We start from the raw sequence: 26,528 nt of genomic DNA, 5'->3' as shown, positions 1-26,528 counted from the left end.
GAGATGGCCTGAAGCTCCAGGCAGAGATTCAGGGCTGGGAAGTCAGCTACGCACTCAGGGTGCCGGGAGCCGCTGAGCAGAAGGGCTCCCCATGAGGCAGCTTCGTAGTTCAGGGAGAGGGCGGGTGCACCACGGAGCCTCGCTGACCTACACTGCCGGCTCTGGTCCGGTTACGGTTCAGACCCGAGAAGGCACCCCAGGGCCTGGGACACTGGGCAGCAGAAATCCCTCCCTAGAAAGAGCGGTCAGGGCCGGGTGCAGTAGCTCACACCTGAAATCTCAGCACTTTGGGAGGCCTAAGTGGGCGGATCACGTAAGGTTGGAAGTTCAAGATCAGCCTGGCCAACATGGAGAAAACCCGTCTCTACTAAAAATACAAAATTAGCTGGGCGTGGTGGCGCATGCCTGTAATCCCAGCTACTCGGGAGGCTGAGGCAGGAGAATCGCTTGAACCTGGGAGGTGGAGGTTGCGGTGAACTGAGATTGCGCCATTGCACTCCAGCCTGGGCAACAAGAGCAAAACTCCATTTCTAAATAAATAAATAAAAAGCGATCAGAGGGTTAATGAAAGAATGCAATAGCCTGGCAGCTGTTTTCTTATCATCAGTGATGAAGTCCCCTCAGGCAAATCCAGAGCAGGCTGGCCTTTTGGAGAAATCTCTGCTACTCTGCGTACTCCCGTGGTTTCCGTCTCTTGTGCCTGGATGCTCTTCTGTGATGCTAAACAGCAAGCACTGCCCCTCAGGTGTGAAGCGGGCCTCCCAGCCTCCCAGACACCGGCATTCAGCTGCTCCTGGCTCAGAGCCTCTCAGACCTGACTGCACACACATCTCCAGGGACCCGCTGAGCAATGGATTCTGACACAGCAGGTCCCAGCGGGCCCGAGACTCAGCATTTCTAGCAGGTTCCCAGGGGACCCCACTTTGAGCAGCTAGGGAGTCTCTTCTGAGTCTGCCCACAGTTCAGAATCTGCCACTAGGGGGTACACAGCCAGTGCCACAGTCTGGGATCCCTTGTTGACAGCTCTAAGAATCAATAAACAGATCATTCCTAAAAATCCAATCTTTTACCCTCTGCAGAGAATCCCAGCCAGCCTCTAATGCATACTGGTGAGATTCTAAATTGTGTGGATTAACAGACCTCAAAGACTCCCATATGAGCTATTGTGGCTGTGAATGGAGGCGTAGCTCCCTCCAGCTGTGTGCTTCTGTCTCACTGAGCATTCCTGGGGAAGGGGAACACAGTGCCCGGCAGGACCCTCCCTGGAGTCACCGCTGCCTCGAACTCCACGCGAGCTAGGCAGAACAAGTCCCCACTCATTTTCACTTTAATATAGGCCTTGTGAGGACATTTTTGCCTGTTTTCTGGGACTGCAGTTCATACCAGCTTTTATCAAACACCCCAGCCTTGCTTATTTGAAACTCGGGTGCACACGGAAGTGTACAAGGGGAGATGGACCCGCAGCTGGCCACCCAACAGAAACCCACCTGGAGCACCTTGCACTTAACAAGCATCCCAAGAGGCAGATGAGCCGAAACACACAGCACACAGTGGACCGGGGGGAAACCTCCAGACACTGTATATTTGGTTAGTGCGGAGTTAATCCTCAGTAGACAGGCATAGACCCTGGCCCAGGAGAACTTGGGTGCAGGTACAGGGGGTGCCGGTGCCTGTCCTGGGGGCTGCACCAGGGCTGCATCTCCACCAGGGCTCACGCCCCACCCTGGTTTGTCTGTGGACCCCCAGCTGGTGACAGTGGAAGGAGTGGACATGGTGGGACGAGGATCAGCCCAGACCGCTCTCTTTTCCTTTTAATATGCTGGGTTTTGCCCAAACCTCTTTTAGACATCACGTGCATTCAACATGATGCTGGTGCGCTAATAATATAAAAATGCATACTTGTATGATTCTGGGATGGATTTTTTCAAGCATTTAGGGGTAATGCAGAGTAGGTGCTTGTTTCCCATGGCGATTTTTCTGACTCACCTGAAAAACAGCAGAACCACCCAGGGTTGATTATCCAACCCCTGCTTCAGGCTCTGCAGTTGCCTTCATTAGCAGCCCTCAAACCACACCCATTGCTGCCCAAGGTTGGCACTTTGGGACCAGATCTGCCCACCTGTTCTTGTGGGTTATATGTGTAGTGACAGTGGCAGCAAGCAGAGGTGAGAGACTTGTGCTGCGGGGGGCTGACCTCACCCTCATGAGATCAGCCCTGCAGCCAGGGATGGCAAGGCCCACCACCTCCCGTTTGATCCCCCCTCTAGTCTTAGCACACCTTCTGTCTTGCCCAGGGGCAGAGGCACTGAATTGTGGACAAAACAGACGAAGTAAGCTAGATGTTGGTTCTTCTTTCAATTGGCACATAATAATTGTGCATGTTTACGGGGTACAGAGTGAGATTTCCATACACGTATACGGTGTCATGATCTGATCAGGGTAATTATGATATCCATGACCTCAAACATTTATCACTTCTTTGTGTTGGGAACATTCCAAATCTTCTCTTGTAGCTGTGAGAAATATACAATGCATTATTGTCCGCTGTAGTCACCCTGCAGTGTGCCAGAGCTCAGAACAACTCCTCCTGCCCAGCTGGACTTTTGTATTTGTTAACCAGCCTCTCCTTCCCCACTTCTGTTCTGCTCCACTTCTATGAGATCCACTTGGCTTCCACACAATCCACGCATTGCGTTTATGAAACAGCTGTGCTTGGGGCAGATCCATTTCCTTTTTTGCCACAAGCACACTCCCTCGCCTGTCGGCCACGGAGCTGTGACTGGAAATTCTGGCGCACCCTTGCCTTTATTTGTGGTTTGAGGGTCTTTGCTCCTCTCCCTTCTGCTGAAAGGGCAGCTCCATTCCTTGTTGCCGAGCTCCGAGCGCAGGGAAGAGGCCCATTCAGGAAGTGAGCTGCTGCCCTTTGGTGGCCTGGGTGGCCTGTGGGCAAGTCTGAATCCCCATGTCCTCCTGCTCCTTGGGCAATGATCTAGTGACTGTGATTCTCCTGACCAGTCTTGTGAGAAGTGTCTCCCTGCAGATGCTCTAGTGGCCCTGGGAACTTTGGAACGTGAGGAGGCTTGTGGGGTCTGGCTGATTGGGTGCTGGCTTTCAGCTCCAGTCCTGACATGAGAGGCTGAGCTCTAGAGAAATGTCAGGGTCCACCATCCCATCCACCTTGCCCCCACCTCCTCAGCTGCGCACACGTGCTCAGAGCAAGCATTTCTCTCACCAACTCAGGGATCCCTGCACACCAGGGAGCACCCAGCCTACACCTGCAGCCTGGCACAGTCAGGGACTGTTTAGTTGGTGCCAGCTGGAGGTGTTTGGAGGGAACCATCCGGTGATCAGGATAGAGGCACAGCTGGCCGAGGGCAGGTGGGCGCCTGTGGGTGCAGGAAGATGTCACATCTGCAGGCATTGTTTGGGGACGTCATTGTGTAACCAGCGCTGCAGGGCTGCAGAGGCATCCCACAAGTCTGTGTGCTCGCTAGGCTGCATTTATTGCCCCACTCTAGACCACAGGCCTGGGCATATTTGTGTCCCCATCCCCAACCCTGTCACCTGAAGCAGCCTGCGAGCCCCGACAGGAAGGGACAAGAAGAGACGAAGATGACAAACATTCACAGACAGCCCACGGCTGTTCTTTTGCTCTGACAGTGTATCTTAAGCTCCCTTGAGCGCCTTACTGAACAGATAGATCAGCTTCTTTTCAATGTCCTGTTTGCTCTTATAAAGGAAATTAGGTCATGCTGGAAACTATGCCATGATGCCCCTATGCTCACTCACCTGATGAAGTGTGGGAGGCTACCCCCCAGCAAACAGAAATGGGCACACAATCTGAAGCCTCCTTATCACGCTGGAGACTTCCAGAGCAACTTCAGTAAGGTCTGTGAGGGGGAACACTCTGTTGTTTGACATGGGTTTGTGGCTTTCAGCCAAGGGCACGCAACTCTCCACCAGCTCTTTTTTTATTTTTATTTATTTTTTATTTTTTTGAGATGGAATTTCACTCTTGTTGCTCAGCCTGGAGTGCAATGGTGTGGTCTCGACTCACTGCAACCTCCGCCTCCCGGGTTCCAGCGATTCTCTTGCCTCAGCCTCCCCAGTAGCTGGGATTACAGGCACCTGCCACCAGGCCCAGCTAATTTTTGTACTTTTAGTAGAGATGGGGTTTCACCATGTTGGCCAGGGTGGTCTCAAACTCCTCTTAGGTGATCCTCCCGCCTCGGCCTCCCAAAGTGCTGGGATTATAGGCATGAGCCACCGTGCCTGGCCAGCTCTTTCCCTAATAAGAACACTGGTTCTGAGGCCAAGTAAGAGGCTAAATTAAGAAAGCAAAGATTTATTGTAAGTTTGAGGCCCAGGAGGAAAAAAGCCTCCATTCATCATCAAGAAACACAAGGAAACATCATTTGCCCCTCAGTGGGCAGGTGATGTTTCTTACATACCCTATGACAGTCCCAGGCACTCTTAGCTGCCCTGGGCCCTCCCAAGCCCAATGTTTCATGGGCCAAGCTGCCAATTTGCTTTACAAGGTGTGAGGACAGAGAAGCATCCAGCCCGTTCTCCTGTGGCCCCGCTCCATTTAGGGCAGACACGAGTGGATAGCTCAGCTGGTCACTAAGCTCCTGGGCTGCCCCCACTCACAGAACAAGAGTGTGCGTTTCTCCTGAGAACTTCCTACTAAAGAAAACAGCCAGCCCAGGTATGGATTACTGGCTCACACCTGTAATCCCAGCACTTTGGGAGGCCAAGGCAGGTGGATCACTTGAGGTCAGGAGTTCAAGACCAGCCTGGCCAACGTGTATTTTTCTCTATTAAAAATACAAAAATTAGGTGTGGTGGCACACACCTGTACTCCCAGCATCTCAGGAGGCTGAGGTGGGAGGATCACTTGAGCCCAGGAGGCAGAGGTTGCAGTGAGCCAAGATCATGCCACCGTACTCCAGCCTGGGTGACAGAGTGAGACCTTGTCTCAAACAAAACAGAAAAACAGTCCAACTAGGAAGCTTGCTTCTCCCGGAAGCCTTGCTGCATGGGCTGACCAGGCACAGTGCTGGGCCATTCCTCTGGGCTGGGCCAGGCTGGGGAGGTACCTTGATTTGGGGATGGCAGCTGGCCTTGTCCTTGACCCAGGGGCTGCTTTTCTGTAGACCAAGTGCACTTCACGGATTTCTTCAGAACTGGTAGAGACAAAAGCGAGAGAGTGGGAGATGCATTTGAAGCATGTTGGCTTTATTATTTGCAAAACTGAAGTCTGGCCTAAAAGAAGGTTGATCTTCTTTTAGGAGGTCTGGAACAGGACGTGGTCTCTTCTGTGGTGGAATGTTTCTGTTTTGGCTGAATGGTTGTTTCTTAGTGACTTGACTGAGAGCAAAATCAGCTTACATTTTATCCCCGCTAAGTGACACTTTTTCCATAGAAGGGGAGTTTTAGGAAGCATAGCTTTAAGGGAAGGCAAAGCACAACTTGCTTTGAAACTCTTTGGTCACAACTATGTAAAAACATGTCTGAGGAAAAATCCTAGGGAGAAATACAGCAAAAGTCCACTTAGCCAAGGAGGCCATGGGTAGTTCTTTTCCTCCTTTTTTGTGTTCTTATTTTTCCAGATTTTTATTTTTATTTTATTTTATTTTATTTTTATTTTTATTTTTTTGAGATGGAGTTTCACGCTTGTTGCCCAGGCTAGAGTGCAGTGGTGTGATCTCGGCTCACTGCAACCCCCACCTCCTGGGTTCAAGCGATTCACCTACCTCAGCCTCCTAAGTAGCTGGGATTACAGGCATGCACCACCATGCCCGGCTAATTTTTTGTATTTAGTAGAGACGCGGTTTCACCATGTTGGCCAGGCTAGTCTCGAACTCCTGACCTCAAGTGATCCACCCACCTTGGCCTCCCAAAGTGCTGGGATTACAGGCGTGAGCTACCGCACCGGCCCCTTTTCTAGATTTTTTTTCTTTTTTCTTTTTTTTGAGACAGAGTCACTGTGTCGCCCAGGCTGGAGTGCAATGGCGCAATCTCGGCTCACTGCAAGCTCCGTCTCCCGGATTCACGCCATTCTCCTGCCTCAGCCTCCTGAGTAGCTGGGACTACAGGCACCCGACACCATGCCCGGCTAATTTTTTGTATTTTTGGTGGAGACAGGGTTTCACTATGTTAGCCAGGATGATCTTGATCTCCTGACCTCGTGATCCGCCACCTCTTGTTCTTCTAACAAGAAGAACTCATACCCATACTACGTAAAGATAGCTATCGCATACACTTTTTCACCAGCCTCCTTCCCACAACAATATTTATATATATAAATCAAGAAGCTGTTATTTCAAACTGATGCTGAACAACAGTCCAAACCCAAAGTGCTGGGATTACAGGCGTGAGCCACCATGCCCGGCCCCCTTTTCTAGATTTTTAATAGTAAGCATGTATTACTTTTATGACTGGAGAAAGTATTAACACATTCCTACTCTATGTAATTGAAGGAATTAGTCAAGTATTATATCACCCTAATAGTACTTCCATATACGCGCTCTATGTTGCTTATTTGACGGATTTCATATACTTTGTCTCCATGCATAGGAAAATTGAGTTGGTGAGGCTTGCAAAACTCCCCAACCCATACTGTTTAGTTTTAGCAGACTTATCACATGAGTGTTTTTATTTAAAGAACAATAACCGGCCAGGCGTGGTGGCTGACGCCTGTAATCCCAGCACTTTGGGAAGCCAAGGTGGGCAGATCACAAGGTCAGGAGATCGAGACCATCCTGGCTAACATGGTGAAACCCCGTCTCTACTAAAAATACAAAAAAATTAGCTGGGCGTGGTGGCGGGCGCCTGTAGTCCCAGTTACTTGGGAGGCTGAGACAGGAGAATGGCGTCAACCCGGGAGGCGGAGCTTGCAGTGAGCAGAGATCTCGGCACTGCACTCCAGCCTGGGCAACAGAGCAAGACTCCGTCTCACCAAAAAAAAAAAAAAAAAAAAAAAAAGAACAATAACGATGACTCTTTAGGGTTCATTAAACACTCTAAGAAATACAAATATTTAGCTCCCCTCGGCCATCACTGCCTCAAGCCCATTCATGATCGTGAATCCAGATCCATGAGCTCTGTGGCAGTGTCTTTGAAGGTGGAGCTTCTCTGGATCATCTGAGGGACTCTATTTTCCTTGCAGGTGTGGGAGCCACTTCAGGAGCTTCTGCCAACTTCCCTGGCACCTCGGGCAGCAGCACCCTGTCTCCCTTCCAGCACGCCCACAAAGGTGAGGAGGGTGCTCAGGTATCGATCACCTGGATTTAGGTGGTGCTCGGATGAAAGCTCAGAAGAAGAGAGGAAATGATTATGAGTAATGATTATGGTGCGCTTCCCCACCTGTCCTCACCTCCTTAATGTAATTGAATGACATGTTGCCCCCCGTGCAGGAAGTCATTATCTCTGCAATGAGCGGAGCTGATCCCTCCATGGGTGCCCTGGGCCTGCTGGGAGGTGCTGGTGATGAAGGCGGGGGCAGAGCGGCAGGTGGGCAGCACAGGCAGCTGCAAGCCTGGCCAGGAGGAGAGACCAGGCGTCCCGGGCTTTGGTTTGGCCGGGAGTCAACAGCAATTCTATCACTGGTTTTCATATAAACCTGCTGACCATAGCACTTTAATATTAACTTGCAGAATGTACATTTCATTCTCCCTAACCAGGGAAGAAGGGATTGAGGAAGACCCCAAAGTTTAACATGTCTCTCAAGAGTCAGCCCTCCAGCTGGCTTGGCCTTTCTCTCTCACTGGTTTAGTGCCAGCCCGTTATTGAAGCACGTTTCGGGCCCAGGTCTCAGTGAGCCGTGAGGTACCTTCCAGAGCCCTCAGAGCGCCCAGCTTGTCAGCCTCATCACTGGGCCTCCCACGCGCTAATGCAGAGCAAAAGGCAGGACTGCTGGGCGAGGATATATGAATCTCATTTGCACAGGCGCCGGGGGGGAGTAGCCCAAAACACGGAGAATATTAAAACACTTATGTCATCCAGACCTGGCATGCTAACGCTATTACAGGTATTCCCCAGATGATGCTGGGAGGCTGGTTTTCCTGCAGATGCACCCACAGGGGAGGCTCAGCGCCCACATGCGGGGTTCTCAGCTCTGGCACTACCTCCCCCGAGATGATTTGGGAGCTTCAGATGCTTGTCTCCTGTCTATTTGGGTGGTGGCAAATCTGGATCTTAGTTCAAGAGAATCAGAGTCCTGTTTGGTTATTTTAGAGAATGAGAACGAGCTTCAGGGCATTTTATGCATCCAGGGTCGACATTAACCTGGGAACTGAGCAAAATCCCCTGGGGTGACTGAGGGACTGCCTGGTGGAGGCAGCAGAGCAGTTGGAATAGGTGGCCCAGCCCAGGCACCCCCTGTGCCCTGGAGCTCTTACAATGACACTTAGGTTGAAATTGCATGAGGTGCAAGATGGAGCCAAACCCGGAATCCAGAGCTGACTTTTGCATCCTGACTTTTGTTTGGAAATGCCCAAACTTGAATTGTGCTGCCTTCCAGACACTCTTGTTCACTGGCCTTTCTTCCTCTCCACACCAAACCCTGCCCTCAGGTTGCCAAAGTAGTAGAAGCAAGAGCAAACTCCCTAGGAACAATCAGGTGACCCCAGAGAAGTCTGGAGAGGCCAGTCTGAGGGCAGCAAGCAGGGCTGTGGGCAGTCCTGGTCTGGCAGCCAAAACCAACGCGGAGGACTTGGTTCTCAGTCTAAGTAAGCACCTCAGATTTCAGGGTTCCCTGAAAGCATCCCAGGGGCAGGGCCATTGCTTCCAGGGGCCGTAGTCCTGGAGGGAAGACCAGCAGGGATCCTGAGCTCTGGGTCACTCATGCCTTCTCTCCACCCACAGAACTCTCAGGCCAAGGACACCTGGCCACTGCCCTGATCATTGCAATGTCCACTATCTTCATCATGGCCATCGCCATCGTCCTCATCATCATGTTCTACATCCTGAAGACAAAGCCCTCTGCCCCAGGTGACGGCCCCCATGCGCCGGTGCCCTGCCTCCTGGACTCTCCGTCAACTCCCCCTGTCGGAGAGCCTGGCTGCTCACTCCCTCCTCTCTCCCCAGCCTGTTGCACCAGCCACCCGGGGAAGAGCGTGGAGGCCCAAGTGAGCAAGGACGAGGAGAAGAAAGAGGCCCCAGGTCTGTGAACTAGGGCTTCCACACCCCATGTGCATGGTGCCCATCTCTGGGTGGAGGGCGTTCCTGGAAGCAGCCTACTCGCTGCTTCTGCTCTCACATGCTGAACCATACTGTGCTTACCGTGGGGTGGTGCCACACAGACACAGGGCAGCTCTGCCCAACAGGAAGAGCAGGGTTAGGCTGAGCGCAGAGCCATGAGCCAATTCTAACTCCTGTCTCCCCAACCTCCCCATTTCCCTGCAGACAACGTGGTGATGTTCTCTGAGAAGGATGAATTTGAGAAGCTGACAGCAACTCCAGCAAAGCCCACCAAGAGGTATGTGGAAGCCCCCAGCGCCAAACTGAAGCTGGGGTCCTGTGGATCCTGAGCAGGGAGGGGAACCAGGGTGCAGCTGAGTGAACTGACAAGCTAGCCTGGGACACCATGGGGACGTTTGGCGACAGACAGTCCCCACCACCTCTTTGCTGACTGGCAGGGGTCAGGTGGTGTGAGGAGCCTGTGGGAATAGCTGCCTGCTGCTCTCGGGTCAGGCCCCTGTCCCTGCATCCTGCCAAATTCCCTGGGCCTTCCCCCTTAACATCCAACTTCCTCATGCCCCTTCTCCAGACTGGGAGGGCAGAACATAAAGCCAAGGATGCATGCAGCAGCCCCTATGACTGCTGCTGCGGCCAACACACCAGTACCACTCATGCTGGTGCCAGTACTGCTGCCACCGTAATGCTAGTAACAACCGTGGTGACGATGGCTAACAGCATTTGGTGCCTACTGCCCACCAGGTGCTGAGCTAGGGCTGTGAACACATCCTTCCTCCACAGCCCAGGAGCAAGGTGCTTGTATCATCCCAGTTTATAGGATACCACACTGAGGTGTGGAAGTTGTCACTCGCCCAAGGTCACACACTAGTGAACAGCAGGGCTGGGGTCCGAGTCCAGGCTCTCAAGGAGCTACGTGGTGTAAAGAGGCCTCTGGAGGAGGAGATTTGGCAGGTGAAGACCTTCCCGTTTTTACCACACATGAAGGTGCGGAACCAGCCCCTGCTCCAAAATCGAGGGTAGAGGGAAGTCAATATTTTATTCATCCAGTGGGATGGTCATTTGGACTTGGTCCTGCGTAGCTTCCAAAAATCAACCCCACAGCATCAGCTCCCCGCCAGGCAATGTGCTTGGACCCCCCTGCCAGGCTTCTGCCCGACAGCCATTGCAGGCTGTGCCTAGAAGGACACCCCCGCAACAGTGCCTCCCTTGGTAGACGGGGCACAGAGGTCACCAGAAGGTCACCAAACTGGCTACAGGAAGAGCAGAGGTTAAGCCCTCCTCTCCTGCCCCCACCCCATGATCTTCCTATGATTCACCTTGCAAAGCTATTCCAATCGATCCAGCATCTGTGTGGAGATCCTGTGTGCCAGATCCAAGCTGCTGCTCCCAGGACCAAGGGCAGGACCTGGTCACCCTGCATGGAACTCTTAAATAGGGCCTCCCTAGAGACTGAATTTGCTCCTCAGCCTCCAGCCCAGCCTTAGCTCATTCTGTCTCAGCCTCTCCCTTCTGATATTCAGGCTTTACTTAGTCCCAGAAATCAAAAGGGCAGAGACATGCCCCATGACTTGAGTTGCAGTTGAAGACGGAAAATTTGGAGGCCCTATTGGGAAAAAATATATACTTCTTTCATACACGAGTATTAAATACAAATTGAACCCTGACACTTGCATGTTAAAAGACAGCAAGGCACTGAGCTTTTGTCCCTGCTGTTTGTCCTTGGGTCTCAGAGACAGGACCTGGGGTGCCACCTCACCTGCTCCACCTCACCTTCTCTCAAGTGGGGACAGGGATGGGTCCTACCACCTCCTTGTGAGGCCCTGAAGCCTGATGAGGAAGTGGGTCCCACTTGGGCTTCATGATGGTTCTCATTGTCTTTGTATTACCCCGTCTCTAGGGTTGTGTTTGCATATGGGCTTCACTGCTGTAGCCTAGTTACTAACAAATATAATCCTTTTTTTAAGAAAAAAAGGTCTTCAGCCAAACCACAGGAAGCAAGCAGGATGCCTCTAAAAAAGAATATTGTTTTTCATATACTTGGAATGGTTTTAAGAGAGTTTAAGCTCCAACCCACATGTGCCTAGGGCAGACCCTGGGTTCTTTGTGGGCTGTGAGCCACAGGGCGGCATGAACCTGGGCTTGGTGCGTCCGACCGCCCACCCAGCTCACCCGCTGGGGCTTGCTGTGCCACCCGCTGCAATGCACACAGGTCAGCCAGGTCACCCCCCTAGTCAAGAGGGGGCTTTCCAGGCACAAGGCTCCATTCAGCTCCCTTTTCAATGACTCCAGAGAGCCAGCATGGATTCAGTGCCAGCCACATCAATCTATTTGCTTAACATGAAGATACCAGTTGAACTTGGGGCTTACTGGGATTAAATACAGAGATCTAGGACATGTTCAATGAACCTTCATGGAGCATCCACTGTGTGTCAGATAGCAGGGAAGGAGAGGCCCGTGGATGCCTCCCACCCGCAGTGGCGGCCCCAGCCCCTTAGACGCCTGCAGGTCACCCACCACGGACTTGTTTGTTTGGAAAGAAGCAGGAAGCCAGCGGTGTATCTGTCTCATCTCATGTCCCCTGGTCCCGTGCCCACAAGGTGCCCAGTAAACACTTGAAAAACAAGTCATTGCCCCCCACTGTGCACAGCTGGGCAATGGACAAGTTCACTACAGAACTTGTCAGGGCTGCAGCCCCCCAGGCACTGCTAATGACCATCGCTCTTGTTTTTGCAGTGAGAACGATGCCTCGTCCGAGAATGAGCAGCTGCTGAGCCGGAGCGTGGACAGTGACGAGGAGCCCGCCCCTGACAAGCAGGGCTCCCCGGAGCTGTGCCTGCTGTCACTGGTTCACCTGGCCAGGGAGAAGTCTGCCACCAGCAACAAGTCAGCCGGGGTGAGGCTCCTGCAGATGCCATGATGAGCTGTGAGATGTGGCTCCCTCACAGTCGGAAGACTAAAACTTTCTTATTGAATCAGCTCTCCTGATTCAAGACGGGGTGTTTCTCCCAAAAGTCCAAGATAGGAGACCTGGACAGTGACAGGTTCACAGCAAGATAGTCAAAAGGGAAAAAAAAAACCTTTCTTTTTTGGGTTTCTTTTTTTTTTTTTGGAGATGGGAGTCTCGCTCTGTCACCCAGCCTGGAGTGCAGTGGTGCAATCTCGGCTCACTGCAGCCTCCGCCTCCTGGGTTCAAGCAATTCTCCTGTCTCAGCCTCCCAATTAGCTAGGACTACAGGCGCACGCTGCCACACCCAGCTGATTTTTTTTGTATTTTAGTAGAAACAAGTTTTCACTGTGTTGCCCAGGCTGGTCTCAAACTCCTGAGTTCAGGCAATCCACCCGCCTCGGCCTCCCAAAGCACTAGGATTACAGGTGTGAGCTACCACACGCAGCCACTTTGTTTTTATTATATAGCTTCATACACAAAAATGAAAAATAATAAGCAAAGAGAAAAAAGGTAAAATCACTTGGAATGCCAGAGGGCAGAAAAAGACCCTTGTAAATATACTGGGTTTTATCCAACCAGACAGTTTTCTAGACACACACACACAACATTTTTCTTCTATGCATTTTTAAAAATATAAAAACAGGCTCACATGTAGAAGCTGTCCCCAGGGTTTTATCACCTACCGCCCTGTAATGTGCTGTGGCCAGGAGCAGGGCAAGGGTAAGGGCAAAGGTGGCCAGAGCCCTCTTGGGCTCCCTGAGGACCTGGCCTGTGGTCATCCCTCTAGCCTGTGCCCCTGGCTGCAGGCCCCAGCCGCAGGACAGCTGTGTTGCTAGGCAACATCACTGATGGCAAAAATGCCCAGTTGGGATCCTGGCTTCGGCCTGGTCCTGATAGGATGCCAAGCTCTGCCTGCCCCGAGTTCAGTGACCTCTGTAATGGGGCTGCCACTTGCAGAGACCCTGGAAGCCTGTGGGGTTGTTACAAGAGAGATAGGTGGCCGTGACCCCAGGACTCCAGCCAGGGCCACTGAGCACCTGTGCACCCTGGGCCTGGTCTCCTGGCACTAGCCACATGATCCTGGATGGGAGCCCCGCATGGCTCTTCCGCAGCACAGGTGTCCTGAGGGCAAGTGGGGGTCCCCATAGTCATCTTTTCAAACAGACTGATGCCAGGGGTGTCCCCAAGTATTTTACGAGTCTGACCACCCAGCTGAGCCTAAGAAGCACCCATGGTGGACCCCAAAGATGTCTGAGTAGGAAAACCTGAAGAAGGCCCTCCTCCCTGTGTGTCAGGGCTGGGCTGCTGACACGGGGGCTGTGTGCAGCATCTCTGGTGTTGGGCATAGCTGCTGCCTGCCCCTGCTGACATGGAGGATTTGCCTCCTTACTATTGTTGCCCCTTTCTGGAGATGAAAATTCTCGACTCTTTTTCACAGATTCAAAGCCGGAGGAAAAAGATCCTGGATGTGTATGCCAACGTGTGTGGAGTCGTGGAAGGTAAGCTGAAAAAAAGCCTGGGAGAGGTGGTGCCCACCCTACCGACATGAAAGGCTGGGCCCGGAGCCCTGAGGCTCCTGTGAGGGAAACTGAGGGAAGCCGCCCATCGAGTTGCCGCGCTCTGGTCAGAATGGCCGCTGGAACCGACTTCAGGTGTGGGGAAACGGAATCTTGCTCCCAGATATGAGAAGGCATCTCCGAGTGCTTCCAAGGGCCTTCCCCTCATGGGGCAGGAGACAGCCTGGTGCAGGCACCCACTGCAGGGAAACGCAGGGTCGGTGAGCAGCAGCCATGGAGCCCCAGACCTCCTGTGTCCCCAGTGCCCGTCTCCACACTGGCATCATCATCTGGGAAACATGATCAGTCATTTATCCTAGACTTAGCCACCCTCTCCCTGCCCTCGAGCATCCCCGATGTCTGATAGTCCTGGGAGTCTCCAGCCTCCCCTCCCAGCGGCCTTCTGAGCTAAGTCAGGCTGTCTCCCCATAACCTGGGCTTGAGTGTGAGCAAGTAAGAGGCAACAGGATAGGATCATCAGTGCTGCAATCTGAAATCATAATCCTCAGCTTCCAGTTCCTGCAAGATCCACTTTCTAAATTACCTTCTTATTAACCCCAAAGATAAACCCCTCATGGCTGAGGTCAGGGGTTTTCCTGCTGCTGGCCTCGCTGGCCTCCCTCCTCGGACTCCTTTATCTGGCTGGGCAGCGGGAGTGGAGCCTGGTGCACGCTGGGCAGCTCACCAATGCCCCCATTACCCCTCCTCCCACCCCCACACCCCACCATAGGCCAAATGCAGCCCCTTGTGCCCTGGAAGGCTTTCTGATCCAGTGCTTTGTTGGCCAGAAATAACTATACTGTGGGTGAGTTCCAGGGCCAAGAATTCTTGGCTGCCGCTGAAATGTGGCATCTCTCCATAAACACATGCCCCAGGTCAGCCTGCCTGATCTCACCTGGCATGGCCTGGGGCTGTCAGCTGCCCAGGGGAGGATGGTCTAGGACTCACCTTCCATCCACCAGGAAGCTCTTCTCTGTTCCAAAAAATGTTGAGTTCACATCCCTGGGACAGGGTTTTCAAACCTCAGCCAGGGCTGAGAACCTGTGCTCTGTGCCCAGCTCTGATGAACATTAGAGTCACCTGCAGGTCTTAACACCATCTCTGCCCATCCAGCCTACCCAATCTGCCCCAACACCCTGATGTAATTAGTCAGGGGTGAATCCCAGGCATCTGTGTCTCTTTGTTTTTTGTTTTGTTTTGTTTTTAATTAAACTTTTTATTTTGAGATACATCTTACCATGCAGTGGTAAGAGATAATACAGAGAGCTCCTACATGCCCTTTACCCAGTTTCTCCTAATGATAACATCTTGCAAAACTATACACAGAAGTCACAACCAGGACACTGATATTGACACAGTGATATCGACTCAGCTCCCATACAAAAACTCCTCCTGTTGCCCTTTTATAGCCACAGCCAATTTCCACCCATCCCACCCTCACCTAGGCCCCTGGAAACCAGTAATCTGTTCTCCATTCCTATAATTTTGTCATTTCAAGAGCGTTATAAAAGTGGAATCACAAGGTATGTACCCGTTGGTGAATGGCTTTTTTCACTCAGCATAATTCACTGGCGGTCCATCCAGGTTGTTGCATCATCAATAGTCCATTCCTCTCTCTTGCTGAGTAGTAGTCTGTGGCATAAATGGACCACAGTTGGTTTAACCATTCACTTGTTGAAGGACATCAGGGTTATTTCCACTTAAGGGCTATTTTGAATAAAGGTGCTATAAATATTTGTGTATAGGTTTTTGTGTGGACATCAGTCGTGATTTATCTGGGATAAAGACCCAGGAGTACATTTGTTGGGTTGTATGATAGTTGCATGGTTGATTATTTTTAAAAACTGCCAAACTGTTTTCCAAAGTTATTGTACCATTTTACATTCCTACTAGCAGTGTGGGAACGGTCTAGTTTCTCCACATCCTTGCCAGCATTTGGTGGTGTTACTATGTTTTGTTTTAGCTATTCTGAGAAGTGTGTTATGATATCTTATTGTGGTCTTAATTTGCATGTTCCCATTGTTTAAATATCTTTTCTTGTGTTTATTTTTCATCTGTATGTCCTCTTCAGTAAAATGAATGTTTCTTCATGTCTTTTGCCCATTTTTCAATGGTATTGTATGATTTTTTTTTGCGTCGAGTTTTGAGGGTTTTTAAAAATATATTCTAGACACTAGTCCTATGATGGATATGTGGTTTCATAAATGTTTTCTCCATTCTATAGTTTAGCTTATCTTTTCAGTCTCTTAACAGGGTCTTTCATAGAATGATGTTTTAAATTTTTATGAGTCAAATTTATGAAACTAATTATAAAGTTTTCCTTTTATGGATGATGCTTTTTGTGTCAAATCTAAGATCTCTCTTGCCTAGTCCTAGATCCCAGAGATTTGCTCCCACAATTTTTTCTAGAAGCTTTATAGCTTTAATGTTTTACATTTAAGTTCACATAGTTTTATATTTTGCATTTAAGTTTGAGTTGATTTTTATAGAAGATATGAAACTTGGGTCAAAGTTCATTTTTTTGTCTATGGATGTCCAATTGCTCCAGCACTGTTTTTTTGAAAAAGTGTCTTTCCTCCATTGAATTGCTTTTCAAACTTTGTCAAAAATCAGTTTGGCATATTTGTATAGGTCTATTTTCTGGGGTTGCTGTTCTGTTGCATTTATCTGCATGTCTGTCCCTCTGATAATGCCTTGATTCTTGTATAAATTATATAATAACATAAAAGTCTTGAAATCAAATGGACTGCTCCCATTTTATTTTTTTTCAAAAATCTTTTAGCTATTCTAGTTCCTTTGCCTTTCCATATAAGTTTTATAATAATCTTCCCTATAAGTACAAAATGCCTCGCTGGGATTTTAATGACAGTTTCTTGCAACAAAACTGTATATCAATCTGGGAAGATTTGGCATCTTTATTATGTCGAGTCTTCTGAGCCATGGGCATGGTATATCTCTTCATTTATTTAGCACAACTTTAATTTGTTTTCATCTGCATTGTGTAGTTTCCAAAATACAAGTTCTGTGCATATTTTGCTAGATTTACACCATAAGTATATCATTTATTTTTTGAGCAATTGTAAATGACAATTTAAATTCAGTAGCCATACATTCATTGTTAGTTATATAGAAATACAATTGATTTTTGTATGTTTATCCTGTATCCTGTGACCTTGCTGAATTCACTTATAAGATCTGGGAGTTTTCTTGTAGATGCCTTGGGATTTTCTACATAGATAATCACATCTGCAAATGGGACCGTTTTATTTCTTCCTTTCTAATCTGTGTACCTTTTCTTTCCTTTTCTCATTTTATTGCACTGGCTATACCTTCCAGCACTACAGTGAATATAAGTTATGAAGCAGAAGCAGAAATCCTTGCCTTATTTCTGATCTTAAAAGCATTCCATTTTTCACCATTAAGTATAATATTAGCTCTAGGCTTTTTATAAATTGTTGACATTAATTTTTTGAGTGGATTATAATAATTTTTAAATATTGAACCAGCCTTGCCTCCCTGGAATAAGCCATACCTGATGTGGTACAATTCTTTTTTATGGTTGCATTCTATTTGCTAATATTTTGTTAAGGATTTTGCATTTATATTCATGAGAGATATTGGTCTGTGGTTTGTGGTTTGTTTTTTGTCTTTGTCTGGTTTTGGTATCCAGTTTATACTACCCTCATAGAATAAGTTAGGATGTGTTTCTTCCTTTTCTATGTCTAGAAAAGATCTTGTGGAATTGCTATTAATTCTTAAACATTTTGTAGAATTCTTCAGTGAAATCATGTGGACCTAGAGATTTCTTCTGGGGAGTTTTTTTTTTTTTTTTTGAGACAGGGTCTCACTATGGCACCCAGGCTGGAGTGCAGTGGCACGATCCTGGCTCACTGCAACCTCTGCCTCTCAAGTTCAAGTGATTCTCCTGCCTCAGCCTCCCAAGTAGCTGGGATTACAGGCACATGCCACCATGGCCCAGCTAATTTTTTCTTTCTCTTTTTTTTTTTTTTTGAGACAGAGTCTCACTCTGTCCCAGGCTGGCAACCTCCACCTCCCAGGTTTAAGTGATTCTCCTTCCTCAGCCTCCTGGGTAGCTGGGATTACATGTGTGTGCCACCATGCCCAGCTAATTTTTGTATTTTTAGTACAGACAGGGTTTCACCATGTTGGCCAGGCTGGTCTTGAACTCCTGACCTCGTGATCCACCTGCTTTGGCCTGCCAAAGTGCTGGGATTACAGGCTTGAGCCACCGTGCCCAGCCCTAATTTTTGTATTTTAGTAGAAATGAGGTTTCACCATCTTGGCCAGACTGGTCTTGTACTCCTGACCTCAAGCAATATACCCACCCCAGCCTCCCAAAGTGCTGGGATTACAGGCGTGAGCCACCGTGTTTGGCTGGAGATTTTTACAGTTACAAATTCACCTTCCTTAATAGTTATAAGTCTGTTCAAATGATCTATTTTATATTGGGTAAGTTGTGATAGTTTATGTTTTTTGAGGAATTGTTTATTTTCATCTAAGTTATCAAATTTACATGTGCAGAGTTAAAGTTGCATAGTTTTCTCTTATTATCTGTTTGATATCTATGGTGTCTGTAGTGATATCTCCTGCTTCATTCTTGATATTGGTAATTTGTGTCTTCTCTATTTTTTCCTTGTCAGTTATATTGATCTTTTCAAATAACTGTCTCTTTTCATATTGATCTCTTTTACTTTACTGTTTTCAATTTCATTGATTACTGCTCTTATTTCTAAATTACTTATTTCCTTCTGTGTATATTTGGTTTATTTTGTTAATCTTTTTCTAAGTGCTTGAGATGGGAGCTTAGATTACTAACTTAAGAGATTTCCTCCTTTGCATGTATCTGTCCTATAAATTTCCCTCTCAGTACTACTTTAGCTGTGTCTCACAAATATTGACATCTTGTATTTTTATTTTCATTCATTTTTAAATTTTATTTGAGACTTCCTCTTTGACCTGTGGATTATTTAGAAGACTGTTATCTAGTTTTCAAATGTGTGAAGATTTTTCTGTTACAGATTTATATTCTAATTCTATTGTGGTAGGAGAATATACTTTGTATAATTTCAATTCTTTTCATTTGTTGAGGTTTAAGGCCAATAATTATAAAGAATGTGTATTCTGCTGTTGTTGAATGGAGTGTTCTATAAATGTTGATTAGATCGTGTTGGTTGATGATGTTGGTAAGTTCTATATTCTTGCTGATTTTTTTTCTAATTGTTCTATCATTTACTGAGGGAGGAATGTTAAAGTCTTCAACTATAATTGTGGACTTATCTCTTCTTTCGGGTCTACCAGTTTTTGTTTCACATATTTTGGAGCTCTGTTGTTTGGTGCATATTCGTTTAGGATTGCTATGTCTTCTTGGATTGACCTTTTAATCATTATTAAATGTCACTTTCTGGAAATTTTTTCCTCTGAAGTCTACTTTAACTGTTGTCATAGCCACTCTGCCTTCTTGTTATTGAAGTTTGCATGATATGTATTTTTCCATCCTTTCACTTCCAACGCCTCTCTTATTATATTGAAGTGAGTTTCTTGTAGACAGCATATAACTGGGTAAATTTTTAAGTCCACTCTACCAAGCTCTACCTTTTAGTTTTTTTGTTTTGTTTTGGTTTGGTTTGGGATTTTTTTTTTTTTTTTTTTTTTTTGGAGTTTCCACTCCTGTTGCCCCAGCTGGAGTGCAATGGCGTGATCTTGGCTCACTGCAACCTCCGCCTCCCGGGTTCAAGTGGTTCTCCTGCCTCAGCCTCCCAAGTAGTTGGGATCACAGGCATGTGCCACCACACCGGCTAATTTTGCATATTTAGTAGAAACAGGGTTTCACCATGTTGGCCAGGCTGGTCTAGAACTCCTGACCTCAGCTGATCCACCTGCCTTGGCCTCCCAAAGTGCTGGGATTACAGGCATGAGCCACCGCGCCCAGTCTTTAGTTGGTATTTAAACCATTTACATTAAATGTAGTCATTGTTAGGGCTTAAGTCTGCTATTTTATATTTTGTTTACTGTTTGTTGTCTCTGTTTTTCATTTCTGTGTTTTTTTATTCCTGCTTTACTGTGGGTCACTTGAACATATTTCAGAATTCGATTTTGGTGTTTTTTGAGCGATATGTTTTGATTTTATCTTTTTCCATAGTTATTTTAGTAGTTTCTCTAGACATTGCATTTACACATATAACTTATCAGTCTACTGGTGTTATTATTATTATTATTATTATTTTTGACATGGAGTCTTACTCTGTCGCCCAGGTTGGAGAGCAGTGGCACAATGTCGGCTCACTGCAACCTCCACCTCCCAGGTTCAAGCTATTCTCCTGCCTCAGCCACCCGAGTAGCTGGGATTACAGGTGTGCACTACCACGCCAATGTATTTTTTGTGTTTTTAGTAGAGCTGGGGTTTCACCATGTTGGCCAGGCTAGCCTTGAACTCCTGACCTCAGGTGAACTGCCCACCTTGGCTTCCCAAAGTGCTTGGATTACAGGTGTGAGCCACCATGCCCAGCCTTACTGGTGTTATTATTTTGCCAGTTTGAATGAAGTATAAAAACCTTACCTTTCTCTATGTCCCTTTACCTTCTCTGTTTATAGTAGTTGTAAATATTTCCTCTACATATATTTAGAACCACATAAATTGCTTCAACTGCCTAATGTAATTCAGAAAACTTAAAAAGAGAAGGAAAGTCTATTGTATGTGCCCGTATTTTTGCTCACTATGTTCTTTTCTGTCTTTTCTGATGTCTCAAGTTTCATTCTTTTACTATTTCCTTTCTGTTTATAGAATTTCCTTTTGCTTCTTTTAGGGTAGGTCTCCTGGTGAAAAATTCTTAATTTTTCTTTGGCTTGGAATGTCTTGATATTCTCATGCATTCCTGAAGGATATTTTCACTCGGCTCACTGCAACCTGGTATGCCACTCTGGGCTGAAAGTTCTCTTCTTTCAGTACTTGGAAATACTGTGCTACTTCTCTCTGGTCTCCAGGTTTCTGATTATAAGTCTACTGTCATTCTAATTCTTTTCCTTCTCTAGGTCAGGCGTTGTTTTTCTTTGGCTGTTTCTAAGACTTTGTCTTTAGTTTTCAGAAGTTCATTTATGATTTATCTTGACATGAATATATTTAGGTTTATCCTGTTTGGGATTTGCTTATCTTCTTGAATCTGTAGACTTATGTCTCTTTACAAATTTGGGGAGTTCTAAACCATCATTTATTTAAGTACTTATTTAGTCCCACTCTCTTCTCCTCTCCTTCTGAAACTTCTTGACACAAATGTTAGCTCTTTTGTTATAACTCCACAGTTCCCTAAGGCTCTGTGTTTTTCAGTTTATTTTCTCTGATTGAGTAATTTCCACTTCTAGTTTCCATTATCCATTCTCACTGATTCTTTCCTCTGTCTTACTCTGTCATTGAGCACATCTACTGAGCTTTTTATTGTGGTTATTGTACTTTTTTAGTTCTAATATTTTCATTTCTTTTTTACATTTTCTATTATTTTTGCTGAGGATTTCTATTTTTGCATTTAAGCATGTTCATAATTGCTTGTTGAAGCACTTTTATTATGAATTCTTTAAAACCTTTTTCAGATTACCTAACATCTGTCATCTCATTGTTAGCATCTATTGATTTTCTTTTTTTACTCATTTGACATCTTCTTGGTTCTTGGTATGATGAGTGAATTCACTTTGAAACCTGTGTAGTTTTACGTCCTGATATGAAACTCTGGGTCTTATTTAAGCCTTCTATTTTAGCTGGCTCCTTTTGATAGCCCTGTGGCAGGAGAATGAGGGTGCTGTCTTGCTACTGTTAGGTGAAGGTAGACATCCAAATTCCCCACTCAACCTTCACTAACATTCAAGGGGGATTCCTTTTTTACTGCTACTTGGGGTTTGGGAGTATGCCTCCCGACATGGTCACCACAGGGGCAGGGGAGTTGTTACCAGCTGGTTGATGAGAAAGCCCCAGCTCCCTACATGGCCTTTCCTGACACCACCTGGCACAGTGTTACAGCCTGGTGAGGGTGGAAGTCTAGGCTCCCCACTCAGCCTTTGCTACCCTGGATAGAGTGGGGACACAGTTTTTCTGTGGTGTTTGGCTGGAATACAGCAATTATTGTCTAAATGTTTTATGCTTGCTAGGCTGCTCTTTTCCTAGTGCTCTGACTAGAGACAGAAGACTTTTGTTGGGGCTGTTTTTGTCTGTGGTTGCTATTATTTCTGGATTTTTGGACTTTTCTGCCCCATGTCTGGAATTTATGAGGCAAAAGAAAACCCAGGGAACTTACCACCATCACCATCCTAAGGTATCGAGGTCCCTAGTTGGTCTGTCTTCTTTTCTCCACTTTTCAGAGACTTCTTGTATTTGTTTTATACAGAATGTCCAGGGCTTTTAGCTGTACTTAGTGGGAGGATTAGGGAAAATTCTATCTACTCTTATCTTCCAGAAGCAGCAATATCAAGTTTTTAAATGCGCCTAGGTGAGTCTAATGTACAGTAAAGCCCAAGAACCATCAGACCACTGAGTTGGCAGTGACTTGGTTCAGATAACCCCAATCTGGGGCTATCATTGAGAGCACTCATCACAAAGTTGACTACTATTCCCTAAAGAGACATGATACCGTCCCTCTGACCCCTTCCTCAGCCCAGCCCCATGGGAGACAGGGTTACCCAACTAAGGATAACTTGTCTTGAAGTCTTTGAGAACTGCTAAAAATGGTCATGAGGGAATTATTATCATAGTCAATATAGCAGTCATTTTCCTAGTGGGGAAGGGGCTATTAACCAGGGTTAGGGTGCATGAACAGCCCTCTCTTGTGGCTGACAGTGTTCTAGGTGTCATTTGCCTTAAGTTATGCATTTGTTTTAGGTGGCTTTCTGCATGTTTTGTTTTATAATATTTTTTATTTTTTTCAAATAATTTTTATTTCATTAAATAATTTTTCGTAGTGTTGACCTTCTATTGACTGTGACTTGCAACATCTAACTGTGGCCATTGGTGTCTGTAGGTCTTAGCCCCACAGAGCTGCCATTTGATTGCCTTGAGAAGACTAGCCGAATGCTCAGCTCCACGTACAACTCTGAGAAAGCTGTTGTGAAAACGTGGCGCCACCTCGCTGAGAGCTTCGGCCTGAAGAGGGATGAGATTGGGGGCATGACAGACGGCATGCAGCTCTTTGACCGCATCAGCACGGCAGGCTACAGCATCCCTGAGCTGCTCACAAAACTGGTGCAGATTGAGCGGCTGGATGCTGTGGAGTCCTTGTGTGCAGACATACTGGAGTGGGCGGGGGTTGTGCCACCTGCCTCCCAGCCACATGCTGCATCCTGAAAAGCATGCCTGTGGGCTGTCCTCCCAGGACAAGCCAAGGATCCAACGAGGGCTCTGAAGCTGTGAGTGGTGCCAAAAGACTGCCAAGAATCAAGGCTTTTGTGATATGTCACTGTATGCCTTAGGATGTTCAAGGAGCCAGACGAAATAAGGCCTGTCTTCCAATTTAACCAAAGATAAAGGACTAGAGCCGGGATACTTTCAGATGCTCACCTATACCTCACCAGGCAGAGTAAATATCTACTCACTCATACAGCCAGCCCACCAGCCCACCATTAACTCATTGAACAGTGAGATAATGTTGAGGACTCAAGTGAACCAAACCCCGTGGGAATGACAGAAGTGAAGAATCTGGTCCCTGTCTTTAAGGAGTTTGCACTCCAGTAGAAGACAGAAGGAACGTATGTTTACAAACCACTTCACTGGAAGACATCAAACAAGCTGAATGAAGGGGCGCTTAGAAAACGTTAATAGAAGTTCTAAGCGGGAGATGACTCCCTACTGGGATGATGAAGGATGGCATCCTAGTGAAGAAGCAGCTCAAACATTTTGATAAAATGGCGACAAAATGCAGATACCCTGCTCCAGGTATTATTTCAGGTTTAGTACAAGTCTGTTAATACCCTATGTGGTTTCATTAGGATAACTTTACTTATCCTTGAGGTCATCCATATTCTTACAGGCCTTCCAGTCAATAATGGAAGAGCTCACTCTATACAAAACCAATATGCAAGGCATGTGTTTGTCCAAGCAATTGGATGTGTGCAGTAGCCAATTTCATTTACTGCATTAATCTTTGGCCTGAGAACCCTGTGGTTTGCATTACATGTGAATGGCCTTCCACTCTCAGTCTTAGGCAGATTTGACCTTTTAGGGGCAGCAATGCTCAAGGACACAACAATTTAAATTATAATGTGTCAGGTTGTTTTCGCTTCAAACATATATGAGTAGTCAACTGTAATTAGAAAGAGAAATGATGACTTCCTAAGAGTTCAGCCACGCGTAATTCTAGATTTCAAGAGCATCTGAGACTTGTGGATTAGCCTCATGGCATGAGAGTTTCAGACTCAGCCTTCTGAGCCAGTCAGGGAAAGTGAAGTTCTGCAGTGCAAATGAGAGCCTGGGCTTGGAGTCCAGGGAGCTGGCTTCTAGTTGTGCCACCTTGGGCCTTGTCTTTTCCTCTCTCAGCCTCAGTTTCTCATCTGCAAATGAGATGTTAGTTAATGATTCTATAATTGGGGCAGGTAGGGTTCAGGTGAGCAAAAAGAAAGTGGAGCTATAGGAAATGCCAGGCCTTTGAGGTGCTCTATGGAAGTGAACACAGTGTAGTTTGTCCATTTAAATGGGAATAAAAACAGAAAAACTCAGACTTGGCATTTCCACAGTAACTGCAATGGTTTGACATAACATTTATAGGCAGAAAGTTAATAAACTGGCATTGCTCTTGGCAGATTATCATACTATCCCTGTAACTGCCAAGAGCTCAGGAGCCAGGCTAGTGATCACACCAGGGGTTAGAGTTCACTGCTGAGCTCCCTGATGGCAGGTCTGACTGTGTTTATTACTAAATTAAAACAAAGTCTCTGACTTAAAAAGCGAGGTTGTAAAAATTACAAGTTGCATGACTGAAAAAATGCTTTAGGGGGAAAATCAGTCATATCTTTAACATCAACAAGCAATCTCCCACCAACGAATGTAGTACATACTGTGAGAGGATCATAATGAGGTCCTGAATATTTAATATCATCATTTACTGTCTGTTTGCTGCTGTTTTTCAGAACCTATTTGGTTTATCCTGCAAGCTAAATACTCCACGGCAGAGCTTAATTATCCTTTTAATTCCTCTTTGAAATCCTGTGGTGCCCCCTTCCCCCGCCTTGTGATGATGATGAGAGTCTCCCCTTAATTAGATGCAAATGTCACTTGTGATGAGTATCCCGTTCCAGGATAACAGCTTGTACCCTCCTCAGAATGTTTTCAGTGAAGGAGTGGGGTGGCTGTTCTCTGCTCCTGGTGCTTTGGCCTCATTTCACACTATTAGAATTCTGGGGCTGTAAGGCCAGCCAGTGTCAGCTCATGTTCCATTGGCTCTCCACCTGCCATTTTTAGGAAGCTATTCCTTATATAGTTACACATTCCCTTGTCATTTACTTATTTGGAAACATGGGATTTACTCTGACAAGATTTAGCCTATGTTATGGGATTCAGAACAATGAGATCATAATAATTCTCACTGACCAAAGCTGGGACTCCATCCTGCCATTTTTGTGTGGAGATATTCATAATTTTGCAATACTTTAAAACATTTAGAAAACACCCCAGGGTAGGTCTGTGGCCCTTAGACAGTGAAGTCTTAATTGTCAATATTTTTGTCTAATTCTGTATATATATAACTTATTATATTTTGTAATCTCAATAAACACATTAATAAGATTTATAGACTACTGTAATGTGAGCTCTCTTTGTATTTGGGGTGGTGGGTCAGGGGGTGAGTGGAGAAGGTTCTGATTGCTCTGTTCCTAGTTATTGCCCTATGTATGATGAGACTGTAGGATTGCAACCAGCTATAAATAAAGTGCCTAAAATGTTATGGCCTGGGACATTCACTAGGCAGAAGCAAACATTACAAGGAGATCATGTAAAAACCACCTGCAGCATTGCTTTCCAAGTTGCCATCATTAGCTCATAAGGCATTGTATCACTTATCTATTTATGTGTAACAAACTGTCTTAAAATTCAATGGCTTAAAGCAACAGTCATTTATTATCATAGCTCGGGGGTTAGTAGGGGGTCAGTCAGCTGACTTAGGTTGGGCTCAGTTGAATGTGGGTCAACTGGGGCCTCTGCCTGTTGGAAAACCTTAACTGGGGCAGCTCTACTCCATCATTTCTGTCAATCTAGATAACAGAGAGAGGCTCTCTAAAAGAAAATGATGATACGTATTGGGGAATAGGGCATTGCAATGGGAATACATGTGCCATAGTAAACTATGTGTGTTTTTGAAGAGGTAAAGGAAGACAATGGTTCTTAGAGGAAAATAAGGAGGATTACATAATTATTTTGAGACAATTATCCTTGGCTACAAGGATCAATAATAAGGGTGGTGCCAGTCCAGGGTTGGACAGGGAGTTGCTGGGCAGAGGTCCTTGCAGGAGTCTTTGTGTGTGTTTAAGATTGTAATGGCCTTTGTGCAAGGTTTTCATTTTTTCAGTCTTGTGCTGGCTCTTGTTATCAGTGATTTATGCAGAAGAACCCTTCTTTCATGGCCTTCCATGGCTCTATTTGTCAGGTTTTTTTTTTTGTTTTTTGTTTTTAATTTTTTATTTAGCACAAGTGACTCCTTTATAATTCTGACAACTTCCACATTTCCCCCACTTGATCAAGATCTTTATCAGAAAGCATCCCCAATGAGTCATCCCACAGTTAGGTTTTGATTATTCCTTCGTGCCAGGATAGACCTGTCCTAGGTGGCTGGTCTGGT

At 46.5% G+C, this 26,528-nt stretch overlaps 1 protein-coding gene across 1 annotated transcript in view; it reads left to right on the top strand.

Annotated features, from left to right (window-relative positions):
- The window catches only part of EDAR (ectodysplasin A receptor), a 36,681-nt gene extending 11,201 nt beyond the window's left edge, over positions 1-25,480 (top strand). The window contains exons 5-11 of the mRNA XM_002811754.3: positions 7,172-7,258; positions 8,869-8,994; positions 9,091-9,165; positions 9,409-9,481; positions 11,935-12,094; positions 13,587-13,647; positions 22,725-25,480. Of these exons, the coding sequence (XP_002811800.2) occupies positions 7,172-7,258; positions 8,869-8,994; positions 9,091-9,165; positions 9,409-9,481; positions 11,935-12,094; positions 13,587-13,647; positions 22,725-23,047 (905 nt within the window). The 3' untranslated portion in view covers positions 23,048-25,480. The remainder of the gene's footprint in view (positions 1-7,171; positions 7,259-8,868; positions 8,995-9,090; positions 9,166-9,408; positions 9,482-11,934; positions 12,095-13,586; positions 13,648-22,724) is intronic.
- The last annotated feature ends 1,048 nt before the right edge of the window (positions 25,481-26,528 follow it).

This window comes from Pongo abelii, chromosome 12 (assembly GCF_028885655.2).
Source record: "Pongo abelii isolate AG06213 chromosome 12, NHGRI_mPonAbe1-v2.0_pri, whole genome shotgun sequence".
Taxonomy (NCBI): domain Eukaryota; kingdom Metazoa; phylum Chordata; class Mammalia; order Primates; family Hominidae; genus Pongo; species Pongo abelii.
Note: the sequence above shows the minus strand (reverse complement) of the source record. Positions and strands in the feature narration are given on the sequence as shown.